Here is a 24,257-nt window from a genome sequence, read left to right as displayed (position 1 = left end):
TTTTCCCGACATCACCGAGGGCTGGAGAACACAGGGAGTGCTCAGAGATGTTAATGGAGCCTCCTCCTCACAAAAGGCTGCATCCCAGACTCTGATCCACCTCCTGCCTCTTGTGCAGCAAAACAGACACTGAGCCAGAGCCCCAGGTGAGGCTGCCTTGACTGCCCCCCTCAGCACCATCCTGGCCTTTTTTGCTGTTCTCTAGTCCACCTTACATTGAGATTTTTTTGTTTTCTTCCTGCCTGCTCTATGCCATGGCTTTCTACACCTGTCACCTGATGGCTGAGCTCTTTATCCACGGCATTGTTTTTTTTCTTACTTTAGTAAAGCTTTTGTTATTAACAGATCCGAGCCTTGCCCCCTGGTGCCTGACCATTTGTGTGCTCTGCCTGTGAAGATGCTGCCTTGGGCTCCTTATCAATTCACATGGCCTAATGATTTCCTGTCCTGGGTGTCCTGCAGTGACACACCTGTGCTGCATTCCAGGCCTCACTGGGGCTGCTGTCATTTGGGCTGCTTGTTCCTTGGCACATTGCAGTATTTCCCTCCCACACGCTGCCTTCAGAGTTTCCCAAGGATGGATCTCACACGGATTTCTCAGCAAGCTCTCTAGAAGGGGGTGATGCTAATCAGTAAGGGGATTAACATGTACCCAAACTTATTTTGACTAACAAACTCGATGGGCTCATTTTAATTAAGCAGTAATTGGGAGCAAATGAGAAGATAAGAGGTAGCCACTGTGGCATTTGAGTTGTGTTACAGGGACTGGCTCTGAGCTGTTTTCTGATTGCTGCTATTTGCATTCCTCAATTCTGATTAGACTTTAACTCTTAGCAAGACTGAGCAGTGGAAGCAGAAGAGGGCAAAGTCAGGTAAGCAGAGGTCTTGTCCAGAACTGCAGAAAAGGGTTTATGTTGTTTTCTAAAGGTGGTAAGAAGGAGCCTGGCTGCTCACATTACTTACCTGGTTTTGTCTGTGGGCTCCTTTCCCCCCACCTCTGATTGGCTGAGGGCATTTTATTAATTCAGGACCTGATAACCAGGGTGCAGGTGAGTCTCAGTCTATGTGTAGTCAGGATGGGATGCATCTGGTAGTGTTTGTTCCTCAGCTTATTTGTGTATTTCTCCCTCCACAGCCCATGCCAGCCTCCCGTCAGCTGGCACAGCCTGGCACAAGGACAGATGAATGCTGCAGAAGGGGTAAGAGTTGTGTTTGTTACAACTTGTTCACAGCCTTGTCCCTTGGTGCACACAGAATTCCTACTACCGCCCTTGCCTGGCTGCTGCACCAGCAGGGATGTGCCTGCCTGCCAAAGAAATCCAGTTGGGATGCGGTCCTGGCAAACAGCTCTTGTCACTGGGAGTGCCTGTGTTCATGTGATAGGAACCTGCAGGACCCAGCTCCTTACAGGGACAGCCTGTGCCCTGGGGCTGCTGAGCAGCCTGGTCTGGTTGGTTCCCATCTCCTTTCTGCTCAGAATGACTTAAATGTGCCTTCAGCTGGCTACTGGTACAGGGCAGGACTCGCCCAGCCTTGGTAGCAGGAACTCACACCTCTGATGTTTGCTGCAGTCTCTTGGTCCTTTCCTCACATGCAGACCACAAGCTTGTTTTGCCTTGGTTTTCTGCTGCAGCTTTCCTTTTCTAAAACCCTGGATACTGGAAGTGGTGACAGGCAGGTGGCACATAATGGCACTGGTAATCTGATCTGCTTTGGCCCCTTTGCCTTTCCTCCGTGCTGCTTGCATTTGATGGAGAGAGTTGTACGTGGCTGACGAGAGGGGAGCTCAGCACCTGTGGCTGACACTTGGAGCTTCTCCAGGCAGAGCAATTCAGAGGCGCTGCTGGGAGGAGCCCTTACACTGAGCTCACCCTGCCCTTCCCAGAGCTCACCCTGAAGTGGGAGGGACAGGGAGGGCTCTTGGTTGGCTGCTACTCCTGGCCCAAGGCTGGTGACATTCCCGGGGCTGTATGGCAGTCAGATCCGTGTGAGCTCCCTGTCATGGAGCATGGAAACATCAGCTGGGCATGGGTTCTGTCCTGGCAGGAGCTGCTGGAGGAAGGGTGGTGACCATCCCCACCCTAGCAACAACCACAGCTGCAATTCTTGTATTCCTGAATGAGAAGTGAAAACTCCAAACAAAGGCTTTACACAAACCGTGCACCTTTGAAATAATATAAAGAATGTAGGAGCAGAAGTTGGGAAAAAAAGAGATTACGCCAACTAGTATCAATTCTTTCCTTTATTTTCTTTCCCTCTGTTTTTTATTTAATTTATTTTTTGGTTGTTAATGGAGGCTTGAGACAGCCTCACTTTCAGATGCCTTAGCTTTGTGGTACTGGTTTAGGATGCCTGTGGAAACAGGACATGGTTAGCACAGGAGTGTGTGGTTCACCCCAGATCAGCCTTTGTTCCAGAGACAGGTAATGACTCGTCCACAAACCACACACATAGCCCACATTGCCTTGACACTGAATCTGAATATTTGCTGCTATTTAAAAAAGTACAATGTTTGATTTGTCGATTAAATCACAAAACAAAACACATGAATGGAAACACTCATTTACGTGACTATTGCTTATACACCTAAGAGGAAGAGTTGACCACGAATGTCCACAGCAGTTCCTGCATGAGAGAGAGTGTGCTCCTACCAGAGCCTGCCAAGGCAGAGAAACATCAAAGACTGAAATATGCTGTGCTTGGATTCACCTTTGGGCTATGGGAAAGGATGCATGGGGCAGGGCTGGGCTATTTGAGGGGCATAATTAACCAAAAACTGGGACTTTGCCTGTGCTGCAGGACACACAGTTTGTATATGAAGGAGGGCTGAGGCTGGATGCAGCTCTGAAGTGGTTTCTATTGAAAAAACCCAGCTTTCTATGCCCACCTGCATTATGCACACACTGTGGTGTGAAAGGGATTCTGGAAAAGCAGTATACACTGTTTTAGAGAAGGATTTATGTGATAATTTTATACAATACATGTAGTAAATAGAGTATTTTTGTTACACATAACAATCCTGGTGCTGTGGGAAATGACTAATTGATGTAGATAGTTGAACTGTAGAACTGTAAAAAAACTTAAACCCCCTCCCCCCAGGTAATTACAGAAAACAAAACCTGATTCTCAAAATTTCAATTGTCATGTCTTTTAATTCAAGGTTTGCAACTGAAGTTAAAGCTCTAGGAATAGATTTAATTTTTTTATTAATAAATAAAGTAGCTTGTACTTCATTGAAGACTTGCCAACTCTGCAGACTTATAAATAATCTAATTTAATGCATTTTTTTCTGTCTATCTACAGCACTAGACATAAGATTACAAACATCTGGTCAAACCCAAAGGTGTGTGTGCTGTTGGAAGTTCTGTGTAACTGGTTTTGGCTCTGATTGTGACAGAGCTCCTGGAGAGAAGAACGTGAGAGAACAAAGTATCTAAATGAACAAACAGCATTTTAAACTGAACTAATACTTCCAGCCAATCTGGCCTGGTGTTGCTGAGGATTGCGAGGCTGAAGAGACATCTAAGCTTGGGATTTCGCTTGAGGTGGTGCTGTCTGAGTGGGAAAGGTGAAAGCACAGAAAGATTTCAACATCCAGTGACAGCCAATGTCCTTGATTTTCCTCCAGCCAGTCCCAGTCCTGCAGTCAGATGCTGTGCTCCGCGCCGGGAATGCTGCAGCTCCTTTGTGCCTGTCACTGACAGCCTTGAGCAGCGTGCAGGGCAAGCCTGGCAAAAATCCCACACTCCCCCTCATTTCACAATAAATCACCCAGGCAAGAGTTTTTCCTCCCTCACTGAACTTTTTAAGTGATGGGTTTTTTCCACATACATGGTAAATCTCGATAGAAAGCATTTAACAGTGTGCACTAACAAACTTATACAACATATACATTACATATATATATTATATATATAGAATGTTCTATATACAAACATATACAACTTTTTAGATCTCTACAGACTACAAGAAAATTGATAATTATAGTCACAAGTGGTGAACTTAACAGAAATTGTAATTGGTAACTGTCTGGAAAGATGTAAAATATGTAAGAGTGGAAAGCTGTGACCTGATGGGGAGTACTAAAGAAAAGTTGCTTAAAAGTTTAGCATTAAAAACTAAGTTTGAGGGCTGGTAAATTCTCATTTCTCTGTTGCATAAAAATGCAAATGGAAATCTACTGGCAAGTTTTTTTTTCACCCTGGTGTTAAAGACTGTTGGCAGCCAGAGTCAGTTGGGCCTTGTGTAAGACTTGTTGAGGACACTTTTCTCTCTGGGTGAGCTGCAGTGATCAGCAGTCAGAAGTTGCTCTTAAATTTTCTTTAAAAATCCCATGATTCCAATCAGCCTCTGGGGCTGCTTCTGACTGCCACACAGCAGGGCAGAATGGAAAATAATCTGGCTGCTGGACATTTTGAATGCTGCCCCAATGATTTTGTTGCCTAGAGACAGTGGGTTCGGATTCTAGGCCAGAGCACAGGCCCAGTGAATGCAGGTTTGGACTGAAGATCAAATTGCCATGATGTTCTCCTTTATTTCTCATTCTTGATGCCTGCTTAGAGTAGTGCTTCCTCACAGGCACAAGTGGTTAGTTCTGTGACCCAGCCCCTGGAAGGAATTCCCAACCCAGTTCCTATTGGCATCAGATTGGCAAGTTTGGCTTATCCTTCCACACATGCATACAGAGAAATCCTCTTGGTCATGGACAACTCCAATTCCTGAGCTCTCAGCAGAAGCCCGGGCATTGCTCAGGCTTTTCCCCTGCAAGTTTCTACACTTCTGACAACATCGAGCAGTTTCTCCTGTGCCAGAGAAACTTGTGGAGTCTCATTCCCAGTTGAGCTAGACCTGTCAGGGCCACCATTTTGGTTTTGGCTACAGCAACACGTAAACATCCTGTAAATCATGAAATTCTGTTCTGCTACTATGGGAATTTAAAACTTAACACCTCAAATCTCTTCCAAGCCTTTAACTTGTGCAAGTGGGCCAGTTGTGAGGCCAGACTTGTGGATGGTACAGCTTCCTGGGCTGTATTTTATTGTAGGTAAAGGAAGAAGAAGGAAAAGGTGTCTTTGAGAGGGATCATCTGAACCCTGTGATGACACAAACACCAGTGAAATTAAGGTCTAGGTGGGAGTGGGATGGTGCCTGTCTCCATCAATGCCTATCAGGATTCCTTGAAGAGGCAGAAGATGTTACACTTCTTCAAAAGAAAAAATTTAAAGGCTGTTTTTCCAGCTTTTCCTCACTTTCTCTTTTTTCTAATTTGAAACTATGTCCAGACACATGAGAACAAACCTTCACTGCCTCGTTTCCAGGTCAATCTTGGAAAAATTTCTAACCTAAGAGTTGACCTGTGTGGCAGTGAGTCTTGTAGGATATGGTGGAGCACTCCAGCAGGATAGGCAATAAATCCAGCTTACTGTTCTCCTCTGTGGCTGCATGTTGCAAAGTTTCCTGCAGCATTCACTGCAAAAACCAAACAAGCCACTCTGAAGCAGAAGCAAATTACTTTTAGCAGTGTGAGCAGAGTACAAATTGCCACTCACCCATGGTGTCACTTTATATCTATGTTCCATATATGTGTTGACAATGGTTTTCCATGCTCCTCCCTGGCCCACTGTGCAGTGTTCCTGCTGTAATCTCTCTTTCTGTCACAGGTTTTAGGGGGGTTTCTGTGCAGACCCCCCTCTCATAATTTCAGTTGAGCACTTAAGCTGCTCTGCAAGCTGCTAAGCAGCCTCTGAGCAGTGTTTGATGGGACTGGTTTCCCATCTAGCCTTTCCTAACTTGAAGAAATGCTTTCCAAAGCTGGTTTTCTATTCCTGTTACTGGGAAATACAGCAACCAAGTGATACAGACTCCATGGGGATGAAAAGTGCCACGGCCCCCCTTCAAGGACAACAGATTAATCTAGAGCACATTAAAAAAAGTACAGATTAGGATGATGTTTCATGTGCTCTGAATTGCAAATAAACCATCTATGCACATGTCTTAATGGTCTTTTTAGATAGTGCCTGTCCAGCTACCTGCAAAATCGTTAAATTTTGGGGATAGTATTTTAAATTTATTTATTTTTCTGGTAGGAGTTAAAGAGCACTGCCTTGAGCAAGGCTTTTCAAGGGAAATAGACAGCAGATAAGAAAATGCAGCTCAACTCATTTTTATGTGGAGAAGAGTAGCAAACATGCTTGAAATGTCCTGGCTTTTCATAATGTAACTTTTAAAAAATAAAGATTTTTGTCATTTAAGGTGTTTTTTCTCTTTTTTTTTTCTTTTTTTTTTTGCTCAGAATAGAAATGAATCCCATTTTTCTTCGGTCACAACATGCTTCCTTTTTCTCTTTTTTTTTTTTAAGTTGGCAATTAATCATGCAAAGTTTTATAAGTGCATTAACATTCAAGTTTGTACAGAATATTTTAACCAGACACACTCCCCACAGTTCATACCTACAGCTTCTGAAAAACTACATGCCACAGTGATGGTTGAGTTCCTTTTGGGAAAAAATTGGCCCCCCCCAAGAGTCAGCTGTTGGAAAGACCCTCATGATTCCAGCTTCCATCCCATGGTCTGTAAAATTTCTCCTTGACGTCCACTGTGATGAATCCAATAACAGCAACAGGAAAACATCTTCTAGGAGAAAAAACTGCCTCTGGCCAGTGACTGGGAATAAAGGCTGCTTCCCTGAACAGTGTTCTTAATAAAGCCACAAGCAGCTTCTTTGAAAGTCTAAAACTGGTACCACTTTTTGTCCTTGTATTTGAGCATCACCTACAGAGATGGGGAGAAAACCAAACAAGTGGCAGTCAAACACCACCCTGCATACGAGAGACCACACATGACCCAGGCCCATTAACTGTCAAACTTCAGAATTAATAAATGCAGAACAATGCAATACTTCACTAACAATGTCAGCAGGTCTTGGGTCCACTGAGATCTTCTATTTAATTTCATAGTTATTACATTTAAAAAGCGTTACCTGCTATTGCTGGTTTTAGAAGATTTTCCCTGAGGAACTTTAACTACTTTTATTCTTCAAAAATTAAAGGAACTTGCTTTCTATAGGAATAAAAAGACACTTCTCTATGGAGCATAGTAGATATGCCCTGACTATATAAACTTCTTGCAATTCAGGGCACATTCTTTCTGCCTCACACTAACAAAAGGCAATAAAAATGTAAAGGTCTTGTCCGGAGATGTGATGCACATTAAATGAAAAATGTGCATTTTGGGAAGTATGCTTTGATGTTGTTTTATCTTCAAGAAAAATCATTTTAGTTTTCCCAGCCTTAACAGCGTGGGATGGAAAAGCTTTCCATTTCCAGCTCCAAGCACAGAAGCTATTCCTATTCCTGGCAAGGCCTATTCTACATAACAGTACCACAGGGCTGTACTAGTAATATTCTCCTCTTCCCAGTAAGATCTGTAAAGGCTCCTCTGCACTCATCCACCTACCTCTTTTCTGCCCTACTGCATGGATGTGCTGCATTAAGTGGCTTAAAAAAAACAAACCATAACGAATTAGTGAGAAAGGCAAGATGAGAAGTGCCATGTTCTAAATTCAGAGGCTAACAATGGATGCTCATTTCTGGAAACGTGAAAGGAAGGGTTGTGTTTATTTTTGGCATTCTGATAGTTTGGGAGCAGGAACAATGCCATGCTGACATGAGCACACCTCCAACACCGTGACTGGGTCAAGGGAGAGAAGGGCACTTGGCTTTCCCAAAGGGAAGCACATGCTGGTTTGCAGGGTTGGCAGTTCCCATTGCAGGGTGTGGGTGCCAGGGCTCCTACCTCGTGTGCATGTTTGGAAAAGGCCTCTGCACTGGCCATCATGCTGGCAGTCCTTTCATCCAGCTCGCCCAGCTTCTGTCCCCTCTCGTCCAGGGCGATGCGCGCTCGGGTCAGGTCCCCAATGACCCCGCCCGCCGCTCCTCGCACGCCTTCGATCCCGCCCGACCCAGGGATGTGCTGGGCCAGGCTGCGGGACGCTTTTCCTGCTGTGGCCTCGCCGACTGCAGAGGAGAAATGGACACAGAGAGAGACAGGGATGAGCTCCTGGCCTGGCTCTGTCGGTGCTGCCCAGTCTCGAGCTGCCTCCTTGCAGCAGTGGCACCATTCGAGGGGTGGGTGGCACATCTGGAAGGTTTTCCTCTGCCACCACCACATCTGCAGGGCAGTCGTGTGCCCCCCACTCAGCTGATCAAAAGAAGCTGCCACGGTGAAGGAGTTATGGAATGGCAGACAAGGACCCTTGCCTTCCTCCACCAGGTCAACTTTCTCTTTTCATCAGTCATCTAAATCTTGTGTACTGCTGCATTCCTAGATGACAAGGGCGGGAGATCTCAAAAATGAATTTCTGCCCAAAAAACCCCGAGCAATAAATTACTCACAAAGCTCCTCTCTGTCAAAAGCTTGTCCGCTTCCTCCAAAAAGTCCTTTGAGGAAGCCTCTGTTTTGGGCTTCTGGTGTTTCCACAGGAGTAAACAGGTCCCCAAGCATGTCCTAGAAAAGCCAGAAAAAAGTCCATGTGAAAGGTTAGTGAGGTGAAAGTGGTTCTAGGTGTTTTCTTGATTTTCATTAACAAGCCACATACACTGGATCTAATCAACTAGTTTTAAAACTGAGTTTGTTGTGTGACCAGTATGGTGCAGGTAATATTTGTGTATTCTGACAAATGCTTGGGCTAACTAGACTCACTCATGCTTTAAAGGGACTTGGTTTGTCACTGCTCAGTCCCATGTTTGTTTGGAAAAAACCTGCAGCTAATACAGAATGAAAATACCAGTGATAAGGTCACATTTTGCTTAGAAACAGCAGAGGTGACACTATAATTGAATAAACAATTTGTTGTGTATTATGTATTTTGCTTTAGTGATTGGGGAAGTCACTCTGCTTTCCTTTTATAGCACACCCGAGTTCAATGCTTGCCAGCAATTCAGAGTTTGGTGGTTGGTTGTTTAGTTGATTTTTTCCTTTTTAAACAAAATTAATAACTTTCCTACAACCTTCCCCCACCCCATTAGTGTGCCATCAGCATTGCTAAATAAGCACATCTGCTGAAGGCACTGCTCTGGTGCCACATCTTGGAACAGCCACTCCCAACAAATGTCAGGCTCAGATTTATTTGCAGCAGTATTAGGAAAAGCAGGCTCTCTGGAAAACTGATGGGAAAAGTGTGCAGTGCCATTAATGTTTGAAACCAGGGGGCTTGTGTGTGCTGAGAACAGTTTCTGCCCTGTTGCTGAGCTCTGTGTTTGCTCAGCCAAGCCTCAGCAGGCAGATCCAGGTGCTGTGCTGCACACAGCAGGCAGATCCTGGGGGCGAGGACAGCGCTGTGATTCACAGCCACTGCTCCTCTGCACTGTCACCTGCTCTGGGCAGAAAAATTACTGCAGCCCTTGGAGCCTAAGTGGAGCTCTCATGCAGCCCAGCTTTGTTTTCCCAGGTAGCAGGTGACACTGGGTCATCTGCTTTCTGTACACACATAATGACCATGCAAACCCTTTTTTGCCTAAAAGCCAAGATAAAAGCAGCCATAGTCCAGCAGTACAGAGAAGCAATGGCTGTATTTCCCTTTGCTTGGTAGTTGCATGGTGCTGTTAGGGATGGTAAAAAAACTAATTTAGCTTGTAACAGCCTCTTGCTGTAGCTCCACAGTCTAAGATGCATTGGTCAAACCTTTAGATTATTTTAAAATTGGTTCCTTGCAAAATAATGTCCTCTCTGGTGCACAAAAGCTGGTGTGCAATGCTCGCTCCTCAAAGTGCCTTTTCAGACTTGAGACAGACACTGCTGTGATGTGAGTTGAGCAGCTCAGCACATGTTATTCCCTAGGGCATAATGAGTGCTGGCAGGACCATTTCTTTTATACTTCCATTCTGGTTCACTGCTAATTATATAACCCAGAACTTATTCCCCCTCTTTTTTTTTTCCTTTTATTACTCATGTTTCTCCCTGTAACCTCTCACAATTCCTTCTCCTCAGTAAATGACATTTTAATTTGCATTTTCATTGTAAAATAACCAAACCAGCCCATCTCTAACATTGTAAAGACTTATAGCACAGGTGCAGGTGAGAGTACATGAAAAAGCCCAAGGAACAACAGAGCTGCTGACAAGCTCTGTTGCTTTGGCATCATTCAGGGCAAGTGGAGAGGAACAGATCTGTCCTGCCCCTGCAGCACTGGCCTTATCAGGGCCAGTTTAGCCCTGAGGAGTGAGGGCACAGTCCCTGCCACACACAGGCACAGGGTGAGGTGCGAGCCCTACCTGCAGGTTGTCACACATCTCCTGGCTGTAGGTCAGGCGCTGGATCTCTGTGGGAGAGCTCAGGTACAAAGCCTGCCCTTCATTAGTGAAACAAAAGGTCCGTGCTATCCTCATGTCTGTGACAGGCAAATAGTTCATGTCCAGCAGCGGGCGGAGGCTGGGCAAGCTGAGGAGAAGCACATTCCCAGGTTAGTCACCAGCTGCCACACAGGGTACACCTGCTCTGCGCCTGCATTTTCAACCAACACTTCACTTTCTGCTCTTCATAACTGCAACAGTTAAAGTACAGCTCTAAGCTGAAAAATTCTGCCATAAAAATGCTGCATTCCCATCCTATTTTGTTTGCTTGCATGGAGGGGTTTCAGCTGCCTTGCCCCCATGGCCCTAAGGCTTCTGCTACTGTCTGGCCATGGTATGGCTTGTGCCACATGGCTGGGTTGTTTGCAGGGCAAGGCCTGCAGGGATATCTGCAGGAAAGGGTCTGGCAGGGCACTGCTTCTACCCTGAGGACAAAGGCTCCAGCATTGCCTTTGCTGTCCTCCAGCTTCCCGTGGTTTCTGGGCAGTACTTTTTCCAAATTGAAATGGCCTGGCCAGGGAAACAGGGAGCACCAAGGTGAAGGTACAACCACAGGGCTACTGCACCATCAGCTCCTGGGGGAAGGGACAAGGAAGGGGAAACAAGTGCTCTGAACAGAAAAGCTACAGAAGTGCCAAGAGTGGGACTTGGTACTTCACAAAGGATAAACAGAACCCTTTCCATGGCTGAGTTTTATATTTCTCTATACCTCACCCAACATAATTGGGCAAAATTATCAGGGCTTTCTTTTATCATAGTTAAAAATCACCAGCCATCAACTGTCACAGCTAGGGGATTAGTAGAAAACACCAGGAGCTTGCTTTACTGTGCACCTGCCTGCCTTAATTCCCCACGTGGAGACAGCCCAAGGATCAGGTATGGCGGTATCAAGGCAGGGAATTAAACACACCCACCAGGGAGTTAATCAGAGCATCAGGCGCTCTGGAGCAAACACAAGTGGAATATGACAGCACTGTGCCACCTCTTTGCTTAGTTTTGCCACAAGATTAGTTAGATAAGTACCTCAGTGTCATGATGTGCCCATTAGCACAAAAGCACGCCAGACAGACGCTGTTACAGAGGGTGACCACATCTGCTCGCAATAAAAAGGACGTTTCGGTGATGTTGTGGACATAAAGACATGTTTGGGAAGGCAATGAGAAGACTTTGGCTTGTTTTTCTGAACAAATGACTGCAAATTGATGATCACCCATATCCTGGGAGGAGGAAGGGGAATGCATGACAAGTTTCCTTTTCCTTGTTTTGTCACCGTCATCAGCACTGTGTGGATCCCTCCATACTTCATAGGGCTGGTGTGTCAGTGTCCCCATGCAGTCCAAGCACGCGAAGGTCAGCACGGCTCCCTTCAGGGTCAGCACGGTGCCTGCAGAACAGAATTTCCTCTCACTGGCACTGGCACCACAGCCAGGCTGCTTGTCAGCACAGCACAGATGACACCCAGCTTTGGTAAACACAGCACACACATTAATCCAGCCAAGGTGACAAGAGGTGCTTGCTCAGTTCTTTCTGAGCACATGAGAAGGTGAACAAACAGCCTGCCAGTACTGGAAAGGTCTCAGGCAGCTGATATCTATAATGATGGATGGAATACATGCTGTTAAAGATGGCCTGTTGTTTATCTCTACATTATACTAGCAGAATATGTATTCCCCAGCAGTAAAATTGCTCCAAGTCTGGTGACCTTCCAGCATTGTTTTTCTAAACAAACTGGGGGTGGAAAACCTCTGCTTCTGTGCATTCTCCATTTTTTGTCCATTTTTTAAGCACATGCTACCTCTCCTCAGACCTGACCTCTCAGCCCTCTGTTCTCTCTGCTACACCATCTGTCACTCACTCAGCCAAGGATCTCTCCTGGTACAGCAACCTGCCAACATTTTTGTTTCCTTTCCTGAACTCCCTTCTGCTTCTCTGCAGCTTTCTGATACTGAGACAGCCAAACTGCTTGCTGAATCCCAGACAGAATTGTAAACAGGACTGTAATTTCACAATATGAAGGAGCTCTGGTTCTCACAAGAAACATGTAACTTTGCCTGTTACACAAGGCAATCTTTGGAACTAACACAACCAAAGTGTCTCAGTCCATGAAGCTGTTGGTCCCTCATGAGCATCTTTACCTGTATGCCCTCCACTCAGTGAGTGACCACTGCTTGATCTTTTGAGACATCTCTGCCCAAAAGGCCATACAAAATCATGCAGTTATTGCCCCACTGTACCAAGACAGATAAAAAGCAGGAAAAGAGCTGCACTCTCACCACTTGGAGACACCATGACTGGCTCTGACTGCCGTAAGTCGTCACTTGCAGGCAGATTGAGGGACAGGATTATGACCATTCCAAGGCCTGTCCCAACCCAGAGGCAGGAGGAAACAGCAGAGTCGTTCTTTCGGGCAAAGGACTCCATGAAGAACAAAGCTGTGATTGCCTCCTTGGAGTCCCTGTCGATGCTGGACACGCTGGAGCTTCGGGAACGGCTGAAGGAGTTTTCCCTATTTTCTGCACAAATAGATACAAGCAAACAGGCATAAATCAGTGCTCCTGGAACAGGCACAAGCCTGCAGCAAATACAAACTCCCTGCAGAGTACAGAAAATAAACTTTTCTTAACCTGAGCAAACATTGTGACCCTAGCATGATACCAGCTTGCTGCCAGTGTATAAATAAGTGTGGAAAATGCTGTCAGACATCATCAGTTAGATCTGCATTAGAAATAGCTGCCTATTATGCAGATTAGCATGGACTAATTAGAATTTACAACAGCCTAGCTCAAAGGACTTGTTCTAAATAGCACAAAATAATTTTAGACCCATATGTTACCAATGCATTTAGAATTAATCCGTGTATCCCATTGCTGCAGGACATGAAGAGAGATGCCATTACCAGCTTCAGAGCATGTGTCCCCTGCTCTGATCTTGTTGCCACAACCAGGACATTCTAGCACTGCATTCACAGCCATCATTTATTGTGAAGGCATTAATAACTGCTCCCTGGGGAAAAGATACCCATTGCTGAACTGAGCCCAGTCTCCAAAACATCTCAGGGTACACATCCACTCTGGCTTCCCAGGGAGTGAGGTGAGAAACCTGCTCTGTGCCCTTGGCAGCAACTGCAGAGCGAGCTGGCACTGCCTGAGCTTTAGCAGGCAGCATCGAGAGCCAGCTGGAGACAGAGCTGTGCTCTCCCCACTGCAAGTGCCCAGGTACAGAGACTCCCTCTGAGCTTTTCAGAGAGAGGTAACCATGAACAGGCTGAGGAGCTCTGCTTTGTTTTGTCTAGTGCCAGGCAGGAAGCACAAAGCTGTGAGAGGGGGCTCCTGGCATTAGCAGGAACATCAGAGGCTATAAAGCACAGAGATCTAAAAAGTTCCTGAAGAGTCAAGGAGTCAGAGGGAAGATGGGAATAGGGCTGGCTGCCGCACAGTCCAGTGCTGCCAGTGCTGGTGTTTACCAACCTGTAGTTAAACATGGGATCAGATCCCTGGAGATCCCACATGCTCTTTTGCAACAATAATAACTGGAGATGGAGAAATAGTTGAAGGTAGTGAATTCGAGATAAAGGTCTTGCTCCTGAACCTATTGTGAAGCAGCTCTGTATCTGGTACAAAACTGTCCTTTTTATAGCTCAGAAGAGTCACCTCTTCAGAGCCAAGAGAAGTGTCTAAAAAGAGGAATAATTTCTGCCATGGTTGAAGAATAAAATTAGAAAATTACTTTCTCACATACTCCAGCTTAAAACTGAGCTAATCCCCATACTGTATACATGGTTCCTGTGCTCCACCAGAGCAGCAGCTTTGCCAGTGAATCTCCTCCTCAGACAACAAACTGCAGCATTGTGTTCCCCTGCCCAGATACCTCAGTGCAAAGTCATCTCTACACTGCAGCTCCCTGGGGAAGGCTGGAGAGAACCAGGGTGAAGCACTGCTGGAACCACACCAAGTATTTCTGCATGTGCTTCTGCCTTAAGTGCTGGCACACAGGCTTGGGACAGATTCTCCTGCTACTCCTTCACATTTGGGCCACCTTCTGTCCTTTGAGGGCATTTCTAGCATGTCAAAGGGGAGATTCACAGGACAGCTGTTCCTGGCATTTCAGTTCCACTCTCATGGAAGAGAAGCTTCTGTCTACTTGAACTTCCAAGCACTGCCCTCACCCCATTTCCACATTCATGTAGGCACTGTTGTAGCTCTCTAGCTGTGTCTCAGCACTGCTCCATGCAGCTGCATAAACTGGGATTTTTGGCACATCTACAGACACAGCTGCTAATACCTTGAGAATTAGTGTCTCCCATAACCCCAAGAACTTTGTACTCCTCCTGCGGGGAACGAGTTGGCCCAGCTCCTTCCTGAGCACTGACAGCTGTCAGGTAAAGAAAGGAAGACAGTAATTTCATGGCAGAAATCATCAGGGCTATATATATTTATATATATATATATATATATATGAATGTATATATATATATTTTCTCCCAAAGGGTACCTAGTCTTTAATAAAAATGCTATTATGTAATTAATCTTCTCTTTAACAGGTGTATTAATATCACAGTCACATAAAATTCAAAACCGGTGGTGCTCAAGCTAAGAAAGATGTTGAAAGGACAAATGCAGTTAGTGTAGGCGACATACACATTACTTTAAATATATGATGTGCCATTTGCATGTGTCATCAAGCTTTCTCCCTCCCTAAATTAACAAGAAATGTTCCTCACTCCGGTGCAGTACAGTTAACTAATACATCTCTGCAAAACTGACACTAACAGATATCATCTTTAGGACACTTTTGGGAACATACTGTGCCATTTTCTATTAAATACACTACTCAAACTGAAATTCTAAAGATCAGCAAGACATATGCCAAAATTTGATGTCATTAAACATATCTGAACAGCAAAGTCTGCAACTGCTATGTGACTTTATTGGCTGGCTCTAAAGCAAGGTAGAAATCTCTGCTCTTTCTCGATTTCAGGATAAAATTTAGTTAAGTCTTGTTCCCTGTGACTCTTTTCTCAGAGAGATTCTACCCCAAATTCTTAATCTAGAAAGCATGCAATTGTATCCTGGAGAAAGCACTTTCCTTGGGAAGTTTTAAAAATTTGCCAAATTATTGGCTAGTATGATTTCTATGTCTTAAAATGACATCCCGTCTTCTCAAAGTTGACTTGCCAGTCTGTAGCAATCCTTAACCCAACCACCATATTCCAGGTTTTCTGTTCTATTTCCCTTTTCTTGCTCTGCATGATGGGTGCAGCCAGAATGTCAGCTACATTTTTCTGCAGGAGTCTGAGCTAGGACCACTTCCTTGTGACAGAGGTCAAAGTTGATTTGGATTCTGTGTTTCAGTGAGGGGACAGGACATTCACCTGTGAAAAGCTCCTCAGAAGTTTCTGTTTTCTCCTCTTCTGGAGAACATCCTGCTACATAGCACTGTCTCATAAATGTGCTCCTATCACTATATTACTTCCTGCTTTGAGGAAGCCCAGTATTCCCTTTTCTCTGAAAGGCACATATCCAGCTCCCAGAATCCATTAGGTCCCACACAGCCCATCAGATCACCACATCCTTGCTCCTCTTCCTCTTGCACACCCAGATTTCTTGGCTTTTCTTTTCTCCTATATAGGTCTCCAGGCTCCAGAGAGCACCATCAGAGGGACCCAGTGGCCCCTGAGTGCTAAGCAGCGACTGGAATTTGGGAGATGCTGCTGTTGGATGATGAACAGCTCTGAGCTAAAGCATTACTACGTGCAGTCAGTGCATTCCATGGATCAAGGCCACACAGAATAAACACCACTGCTGTCCTAAGAGTAGTCTTGCTTACTTCAAAATGTTTTCATTCAGCCCCATCCTGTGCACGGTTTGGGTTAATGAGCTGCAGATGGAAACTCAGGAACCAACTTCCTTTGTGACACTGGACTGGTTGTTAAATTTGGGTGATGAGCCAGCAGCATACAAACAGAACCTTTATGACTTAAAAGCAACTAAAACCTCTTTAAGTTGCTTCCCACCTCATGGAAAAACACACAGGACACTTCAATGCACAGGCAGGTTAAAAAGGAAGCTGGTGCTTTCGAGTCCTCTGTTCATCCATGTGTGAGCAGTGCAGTGCCACTCGCTGTGTGAGGATGTCCTGATTCCATGGAAGTGCTGGAGCTCTGGGAATGCCACCCACTGCCACAAAGGCACATGCATTGCAAAAGGACAGGAATGACTGAGCCAAACATCACCATGACATTTATAGAAAAGCAGCCCTGAGCAGTGATTTTCTTTATGAAGTTAGGAATCAGGAAAATAGAAGCATCACTTGTTAAGAGGAATGAAAAAAACTCTACCTACCAGTAAAAAGACCAACATTTTCATAGCAAATATTTACATTCATTACTGAAGAGTTTTGCAATTGATTGTCAGTGTCTTGGATGCTACTTATAGGTCCTTTCCTGGTTTTAAAGTAATGAGTAATTGATCTGCTTATGAAATATATACAAAAGTTGGCCTTTTAAACATGGAAATCAATATATTCTGGAAAAAAAGAAAGTGGAATGGTTTATATTCTCACTTGGAGAATTCTAAAAGTTTTAATCCCAAACACCAAACCTAACAGAGGCCAATGGAACTATTTAAAACATTGCCAGTTTAAGCCCATCATCTTACATTTTAAGAGAAATCTGTCACTTTCAAAATTATGTAGTCAGGAAAGCATTCAAAGCTCTGAATGTCAAGGGGAAATACACAGTAAAGGAATTATACTTCCAGCATGAATTTGTGCACAGTAACATCACAGAGACCAAACATGGTACTGATGGCAATGCTTCAGCAACACCAAGGAGAAAGGGGCAGGACAGAACACATGTTAAGGAACACGGCACATTTGATTAGCTATAAAACCAACATTTTAACAGCAACACTCTAAAGCTGCATTCCACATAACACAACTCACTAGAAAGCAGCAGAAGTTGTCCTAAGCACAAATAATGTACTGGAATTTTACTGCAAATGATTTCCTACCAGATCAATTTATATAAGTTACCCTAAAACTATGCTGCGGATATGCAGCTTGCAGAGCATTCCAACCACTGGAATGGCTGTGGCTCTCATGGAGTTCACAGCTGTGGGATGCTTGACCCTCCCTGGAGAAAGTTCTGAAATGTATTGCCCTGAAGTTTTTACAGTTAAGGCAGTGTAACCTGCAAGGTTTCATGGAATTCCTACTGACACAACACTGACAGAATGGATGGCAAATAAAGGCTTGAAACAGAAAATAGATTCAAGACAGTAGACCTGGATCTTTGGTATTTCCAGAATATAGTAAACTTGAGGCTTATGTTTTAGTTCAGCAAGTTTTAAAAACAGAAGGGAACTGTCAGGGCAGAATTATTCTTCATGTTGAAAAAGTAGAAATAATTTCTACAAAAATGCAAAAGATCTTTGCTGTAAGAATCTATCAAACTTCCATATTTCACTGTATGAATCACTTCCCTTGACTTACACAAGCAAACTGTCTTTACATGAACATCACTAAAAGCTCAATTTGGACTTATTTTATGAGCTTGGATATATGTTCTTTAATTAAAGACATCCCAATTCTCTAGAACTGAAACCCCAACCTGAACTATCCATTCTGCTGAAGCATCTTTCATAACACTGATGGTTCAGGGATAAGTAACTTGTATATCTTTTATACATGGAAGTACCCAAAGATAAGGTGGAGACCAAAGGCATCATGGAAGGTGATGAAGCCATGGCATGGCAACATCCCTGCCTCCACACCTTTCTCACCTGGGCCACCCATGGTGCTGGGGACCTCAGCCTCATCCCCAGGCTGCCACTGGGGTGAAAGTTCAGAGATCCAAAAAACCTGAACTTCCAGGGGCACTGGAAGAGGCAGGCCAAGAGAAGTGACCATGGATATAGCAAAACACTTTGTGTTGATCTGAAGTGATGGCTAGCAAGGAAAAAAACCTAAATTTGAGTACTCAGGGCATAACCCACCCTCAAATTCAACATGCCTAGAGTACAGTGTGCAATTAGCTTCACCTGGAATCAAATCATTACTTAAATTAAAACTGACTAAACTGACTAGACATTCAGTGACTGTAAGAACAACAATATTTTCATTGAGTTGGTTGTTTTAAAAACAAGAAAAAAATTGCAGATTCTCATAAGAAATCAAGTAGATCCTAGTAGAACCTAACAGAAAACATATTCCAAGGAAAGTAAGAAACACACTTTCTAGATCTAGAACAGGTCTTCTCTGCAACATTTTCATCTGCTCCTCTGCACAGACAAGAAATATGGTGACAAACAGAAATGTCCCCACAGTGGGGACTGTGGTTTATGACATAGTGCCTCTAAGTTTTTTCCTGTTACACAAGTCTTACCAATTACACTGATGGCAAAGTAATTTCAAACACTAGCAAAATTCAAATGATTTATAGGAGGAATCAACACCATCAGCCCCTCCCTGAGAAATTAATTAATTAATTAATCAAGCTAAGGGCTTTTCCATATGCTATGAAAGTCCAGCTGTGAGAAGCCATGGCACTCAGGGGCCTAGTGAAGCGTGGCCCCAGGACTGCTGTGCCAGGGGATCAGGTAAGTGTCAGTCTGGCTTGGCTGCTTGGGCAAGGAAGTTTACCAGCAATAATCCACTCTGCAACACAGAGTATTGGCAAAGGGAATGTGCTGGAGAACATGAGCTGTTCTGAAAACCTGTCAGAGAAGCAATAACCTCCTCAGAGAATTAATTTCTGCAGTTAACTACCCTTGTGATCAAAATGAATCCCCAACTGTCTTCCTTAAGTCAGGCTTCTGCCTTGGTAATTTATGTCCTGTCCTTTTCTCAAGAGACACAGACAGCTGACTGTTTCCTTCCTCTCTGCAGTACCCAGCCATGCATTTGAATAATTTTGTGCTTTTTTCCCCAATATTTTTCTACATCAAGCAACCAGGCTCTTTTTCTGTTTCCTTGGAGGCCTAGGAAGCAGTGCCTTAAAAACTACACCAACCATCCATCATTACCTACCTCACATCCACATGTGGGCTTCAGAGACTCAAGAGACTCAACAGAAAGAAGAGCCAGTGATAAAAACAGAAACCTCCCTCTTCTACCCCCACCTTGCCACATGGGAAGGAAACCTCATGGCCACATTTACTCATCCAGTGCAAAAAAATCCAATGTGTTATGGATCCAGCACTGCCGGAGCACAGCCATAACTGTCAGGAGAAAAATTATATAAATTTTATATAAATTACATAGCAAACACTGCAATGCTCAGCATGATACCAGTTGAGTCTGCTTCCTCAGGCAGTGGCCTTTTTTCTAAGATAACTGCTCAATATCATGGTTCAAGACTCCAACTCCAGCACAGTGGACTTACTTGGAAGTTTCCATCAGGCTACCTAAAAGCCTTTTTTTAATGGTAATTTTCACAAATACTTCTGATGAATAAAAAAGTTTAAATTATATAGTATATACCAAATACTGTGTATTTTCCAAAACAAATTGGGCAAAATCATGTAGATGAGAGAACAACTTATCCCTGAATAACTGTAGTTATCCTATGTGTATTCAGACACAAAAGAAAAACTTCAGGTAGAAAAGTATCCTGGATCAGTTAAAATGGAAATTGTGTTGTACTTGCCATAGAATTTTGATAAGGTTATTAAAAATAATAATAACTACTTGAATGGTTTGTTTTGCCAGCTCACAGTGACATTTCAATTCAAGTGCTCTGTACCAAATTGTAACTACATATAATCAAAAGAGTTAATCCAAAAGCTAAGTGCTGAAACTGAATTGTTTTAAAGGAAAGCTAAAGCAAATTCCAAGTCTTTCCTCATAGCATTCCTGGAAAATTACAATGCACAGCAAAACCTTGCTGGGATTCCTTATTCAGGGCAATTTTGTAACACTAATATGTAACTGGCCTTTACAGAACAAGGTGATTAGGCTGGACTAATTAAAAACTACATAATGGGGAATACAAATAATAGTAAAAAAAGGCAGACAGTTTTCTATCACTGCTGCTGGAAATAAATGAATTTCCGAACAAAACGCTTCAAAGGAAAAACTCCACTCTGTCTTTACTTTCTTCCCATGATGTATGATGGAACCACAGGTGGACATGTGTATGCAGAATGCCCAGATTTCTGCATGGATGCAGACAAGGAGGAAAAAAATTGCAGACTCGGCCAGCACAAGCCAGAGAGAAACATTTGGAGAATGCAAAATACCTCTAAAAGCAGTGTTTGAAAAAACCAAAACAACCAATAACCAAGAAGTATCAAATCTGAAAGGCTTCTCATAACACACAAAAGAGAAATGTGTGCCAGCACGTGGATCTGTGCACACATCCATGTACCCACCAGCTACACAAGCACAACCACACTGAGCTCCCTCCCACAGCAATTTTATTCTTATTCTTTAATGCTACTGTTTTCTTTAATTCAGGGCTTTCTTTAATCTAAAATTGCAATCAAAAATTCAAACAAAATACATTTTTTTTGTTTTCCTGTGCAGAAAAGAAGTAGATGTTTGGGATCTATTCATCTACACTGCAATTCTTTATCAGGTTGGGATTTCTGCAGGTTTAAAAACTATGATGTTAGCTTTTAGGCCGAGATGGACTATTTTGGGTCTGTGCCACAGTACAGAAGGCAAACCAGTCAAGCCACACGTTTTCCCCAGGAAGCTAAATAAAAATTTAATCCCTATTTCAGTGTTTCTCTGAAGACCTGCAGAAAAAAAATGGGTGCTAGTCAGAACCCAGAGCTGGAACAGACTGAAACATGAGCAGTGCAAATGGCTACAGCCCTCAAAGAAATCCACTAAGCTTGGAGACAAAACACATTCCCATTCTACAGAATGTTATCATGCGTCAGAATCCCTGTAAGGATTTTATTGGCTAAGAATAATTTGCATTCATGTGTATTTTTTATTACTGTTTAAGAGCACAATGTTAAACTGATAATAAAAAAATGCAGTTTATACTCTGTGAAAGAAAGCCTTATCAAAGAAATATAATCACTAATTCCTGAAATCTCAAAAACTTCTTTTCAAAAGGGACTTGAACCTCAGCAGTGGAATTTTCTGTTTTTGTGGATTTGTTTACAATGCCTATAAATTCTTATATTATCTCAAGAAATATACTGCCTAATCAAAAGTATGTGAAAACAAAATTGTTTAGAATCAGTGATCATGGGATCATAGAGTAGTCTGGGCTGGAATAAACTTTTAGAGGTCATGCGGTTCCAACCCACCTGCAACAAACAGGGACAGCTTCCACTAGGTCAAGTTGCTCTGAGCCCTGAACAATCTGACCTTGAATGTTTCATGTTGCCAGGGATCACCTCTATGGGCAACCTGTTCCAGTGTTTCACATAAAAAAATCTCTTCCTTATAAATAATAATATGCTATTGAGAATTTACAAGGTTCTAATTTTTTGCTAAGATTAGATATAGAATACTGAGGAACTACAGATTTTTTTACTACAGCCATGAGAGTGCCGCATTTCTGAAAGCAGAAGATACTGAGACAACAAGCAACATTTCAAAAAGCATAAAAGAGGATGATGAAGAGACTGGGAAAAACATAGGTTTAGGTAGTAACAGTAATGATGCACCACTCCTCTGCCACTGCTACTTGGCTTTTGAATTATTCTGCTATTAAAGTGGGAGAAATATCAGCACTGTATGAATCTGAGCAGTTTGCAATATTTCAACCAGCAGACAACAAGACAACTACCCTGCCCTTCCCTCCCCCCTCCATTTCCTTCCTGTGATTCATCATTGCAAAGACACTCTTCAAAAATGTTTGTCTATATTAGGAATCCTTGTGCAGAAGTAAAGAGGTGAGAGTCAGCAAAATCTTGACAATCAGCTCACTGGAACAAAGTCAGAAGAATTTATTGTGTGAAAGTTTGTTGAAAAGAGACTTGATGAAAATGCTGGAAATACAGTTCCTATTGTACCAGGAGGTCAGATTTAAGTAAGTAGAGTTTGAAATCCAATGCAAGGGGAGAAGATTAATCTATTATTCTAATATATGTCTTATGATTACTTACCAAAATGTATTATCTTTTTAATCAAATCATATAGAAGAGGTTGTAAAGCACAGGAACTGGAAGCATTATTAAAAAAAAATAATCTCCAAGTATTATCAGTGCCTTGGAGACAAGCTTAAAAAAGGTAGGAACCATTTACCCACACACAAAGGCTTTTTTTTAAATGTCTAAGTAGTCCTTTTGAGATAGCAAACTAATCAAAATTCTACTCTGGTAGAATAATAAAATCCTACCAAATTCTAACCTGAAATACTACCTCTCTAGAAAGGATATAAAACATGTATCTTGACTCGCCTCATGAGAATATAAAAATAAAGGAAATAATTTCTTGGGAATACATCTATTTTTTGTTGCACCATATGCTCCTAAATAGCCAATAAATTCTTAGCAAAGAAGGGAATTTTTTCATTTTATTTTGGAACAGCTCAACCAGAAGGTTTTGATCAAAACCACTTTCACATTGGAGAGAGAATTCTTATTCTTAGCATGTTCTTTCTCAAACCCTTTAACTTTTCTTCTTCCTTTTCCCTCACCCAGACTAAGAATCTTTCAAGCATCATACCATCTTCCACCATATTATTTAGTAGAAAAACCTTTAGAAACACATCAAACCACTTGACAAAACAGTGTGTCTAGAAATTCAAGATACATGAAGAACAGTGGAATGTCAGTCATTCCAGGCAGTAGAGCTAGAACTCAAAAAAGTAATACCACCAATAAAAAAACAGTTTGGACAAGCTGGACAGAAGGCTTTGATTTACTGAGAGACTAGAAATAATCAGAAAACTATTTTAGTCAACAAAAGGTGACTTGTACACAAATCCACACAGCCAAGGACAAACTGCCACCATGCCCCATCACATTACATGCTGATATCAATGATTCTGGAGATTGTCTGGCTTTCTCCTGCAACAGTTGTTTCACTGACTTTACTGAAAGTTTAATATTATTTAAGTGATACCTTCAAATAGGAATTTTTAATGTCAATTAATGCAATTTACTTCTGAAGCCTGAAAGCAAATTAGATTATTATCTCTAAAAGAGATACACTTTTATATTAAACTTGATAGGTATTATAGTGATGAATGGCATAAAGTGAATCTTTCATGACACAGGTATTCAGAAAGCAACATGATGCTATTGAAAGTATCACTGTATTGCTAAATGTTTTGTACCCAAGAGCCAGTGGGACCTTAGGGGGCTGTGGGTTCTGCCTGCCAGTGAGCATGGAAGAAAAAAAGAAGCATAAAAGGATTAGATAATACTGTGGCCTTGGCAGATACAAGTAGCGCTGATATTGCAGCAATATCAGCACACAAGAATTCCAGAAGAGTTTGGTACTACATACCAGTAGGATGAAGAAAAACACTCAGCAATAGAAACTACTGTGGCAGTGGTGTATTTTCCATCAGGAGCTGTTATATGACAGTGTAATTTACCATGTTTGTGTGGCAAATAAAGAGAACTACATGAAAGGGTTATGTTATGTTGATAATCAGTCATTAATGTGGAGGGAAAAAATTGCTATTTTATGTTACAATAAAATTTAAAAAATCAAATCTTCTAGCCATGTGCCACTAATAACAAAGGTATTTGAAACAATTTGTGTTTAAAAATACAAAGGTAGACAATCTGAGTGATAGAATTCCCCTTGCTCTATCTTCATTAACAGGTGTGGAAATCAGGGAGCACTGGTTCCAGCTGTAACTGTGGTGCAGATACCCCTGCAGGTGGGTGGCTTAGGATACCAATGCTCCTCACAAGAAGAGGATTAGGACCATGGTGTTGCTGACAGCCTATCACAGTTTAAAGTGTTAGTTAGCTCAAGGCAATAACCCAG

At 42.8% G+C, this 24,257-nt stretch overlaps 1 protein-coding gene across 3 annotated transcripts in view; it reads right to left on the bottom strand.

The window, feature by feature from the left end:
• Positions 1-3,191: 3,191 nt before the first annotated feature.
• The window catches only part of STXBP5L (syntaxin binding protein 5 like), a 184,176-nt gene continuing 163,110 nt past the window's right edge, over positions 3,192-24,257 (bottom strand). For all 3 annotated transcript variants that reach the window (XM_031056622.1, XM_005420578.2, XM_014306851.2), the window contains 6 exons: positions 12,623-12,862; positions 11,373-11,733; positions 10,272-10,437; positions 8,394-8,505; positions 7,795-8,015; positions 3,192-6,771 (listed from right to left, as the gene is read on the bottom strand). In XM_031056622.1, coding sequence (XP_030912482.1) covers positions 6,730-6,771; positions 7,795-8,015; positions 8,394-8,505; positions 10,272-10,437; positions 11,373-11,733; positions 12,623-12,862 — 1,142 coding nt within the window. In that variant the 3' untranslated portion in view covers positions 3,192-6,729. The remainder of the gene's footprint in view (positions 6,772-7,794; positions 8,016-8,393; positions 8,506-10,271; positions 10,438-11,372; positions 11,734-12,622; positions 12,863-24,257) is intronic.

This window comes from Geospiza fortis, unplaced genomic scaffold (genome assembly GCF_000277835.1).
Source record: "Geospiza fortis unplaced genomic scaffold, GeoFor_1.0 scaffold1, whole genome shotgun sequence".
NCBI lineage: Eukaryota > Metazoa > Chordata > Aves > Passeriformes > Thraupidae > Geospiza > Geospiza fortis.
The sequence above is the reverse complement of the archived record's forward strand: the minus strand, read 5'-3'. Positions and strand labels throughout refer to the sequence as shown.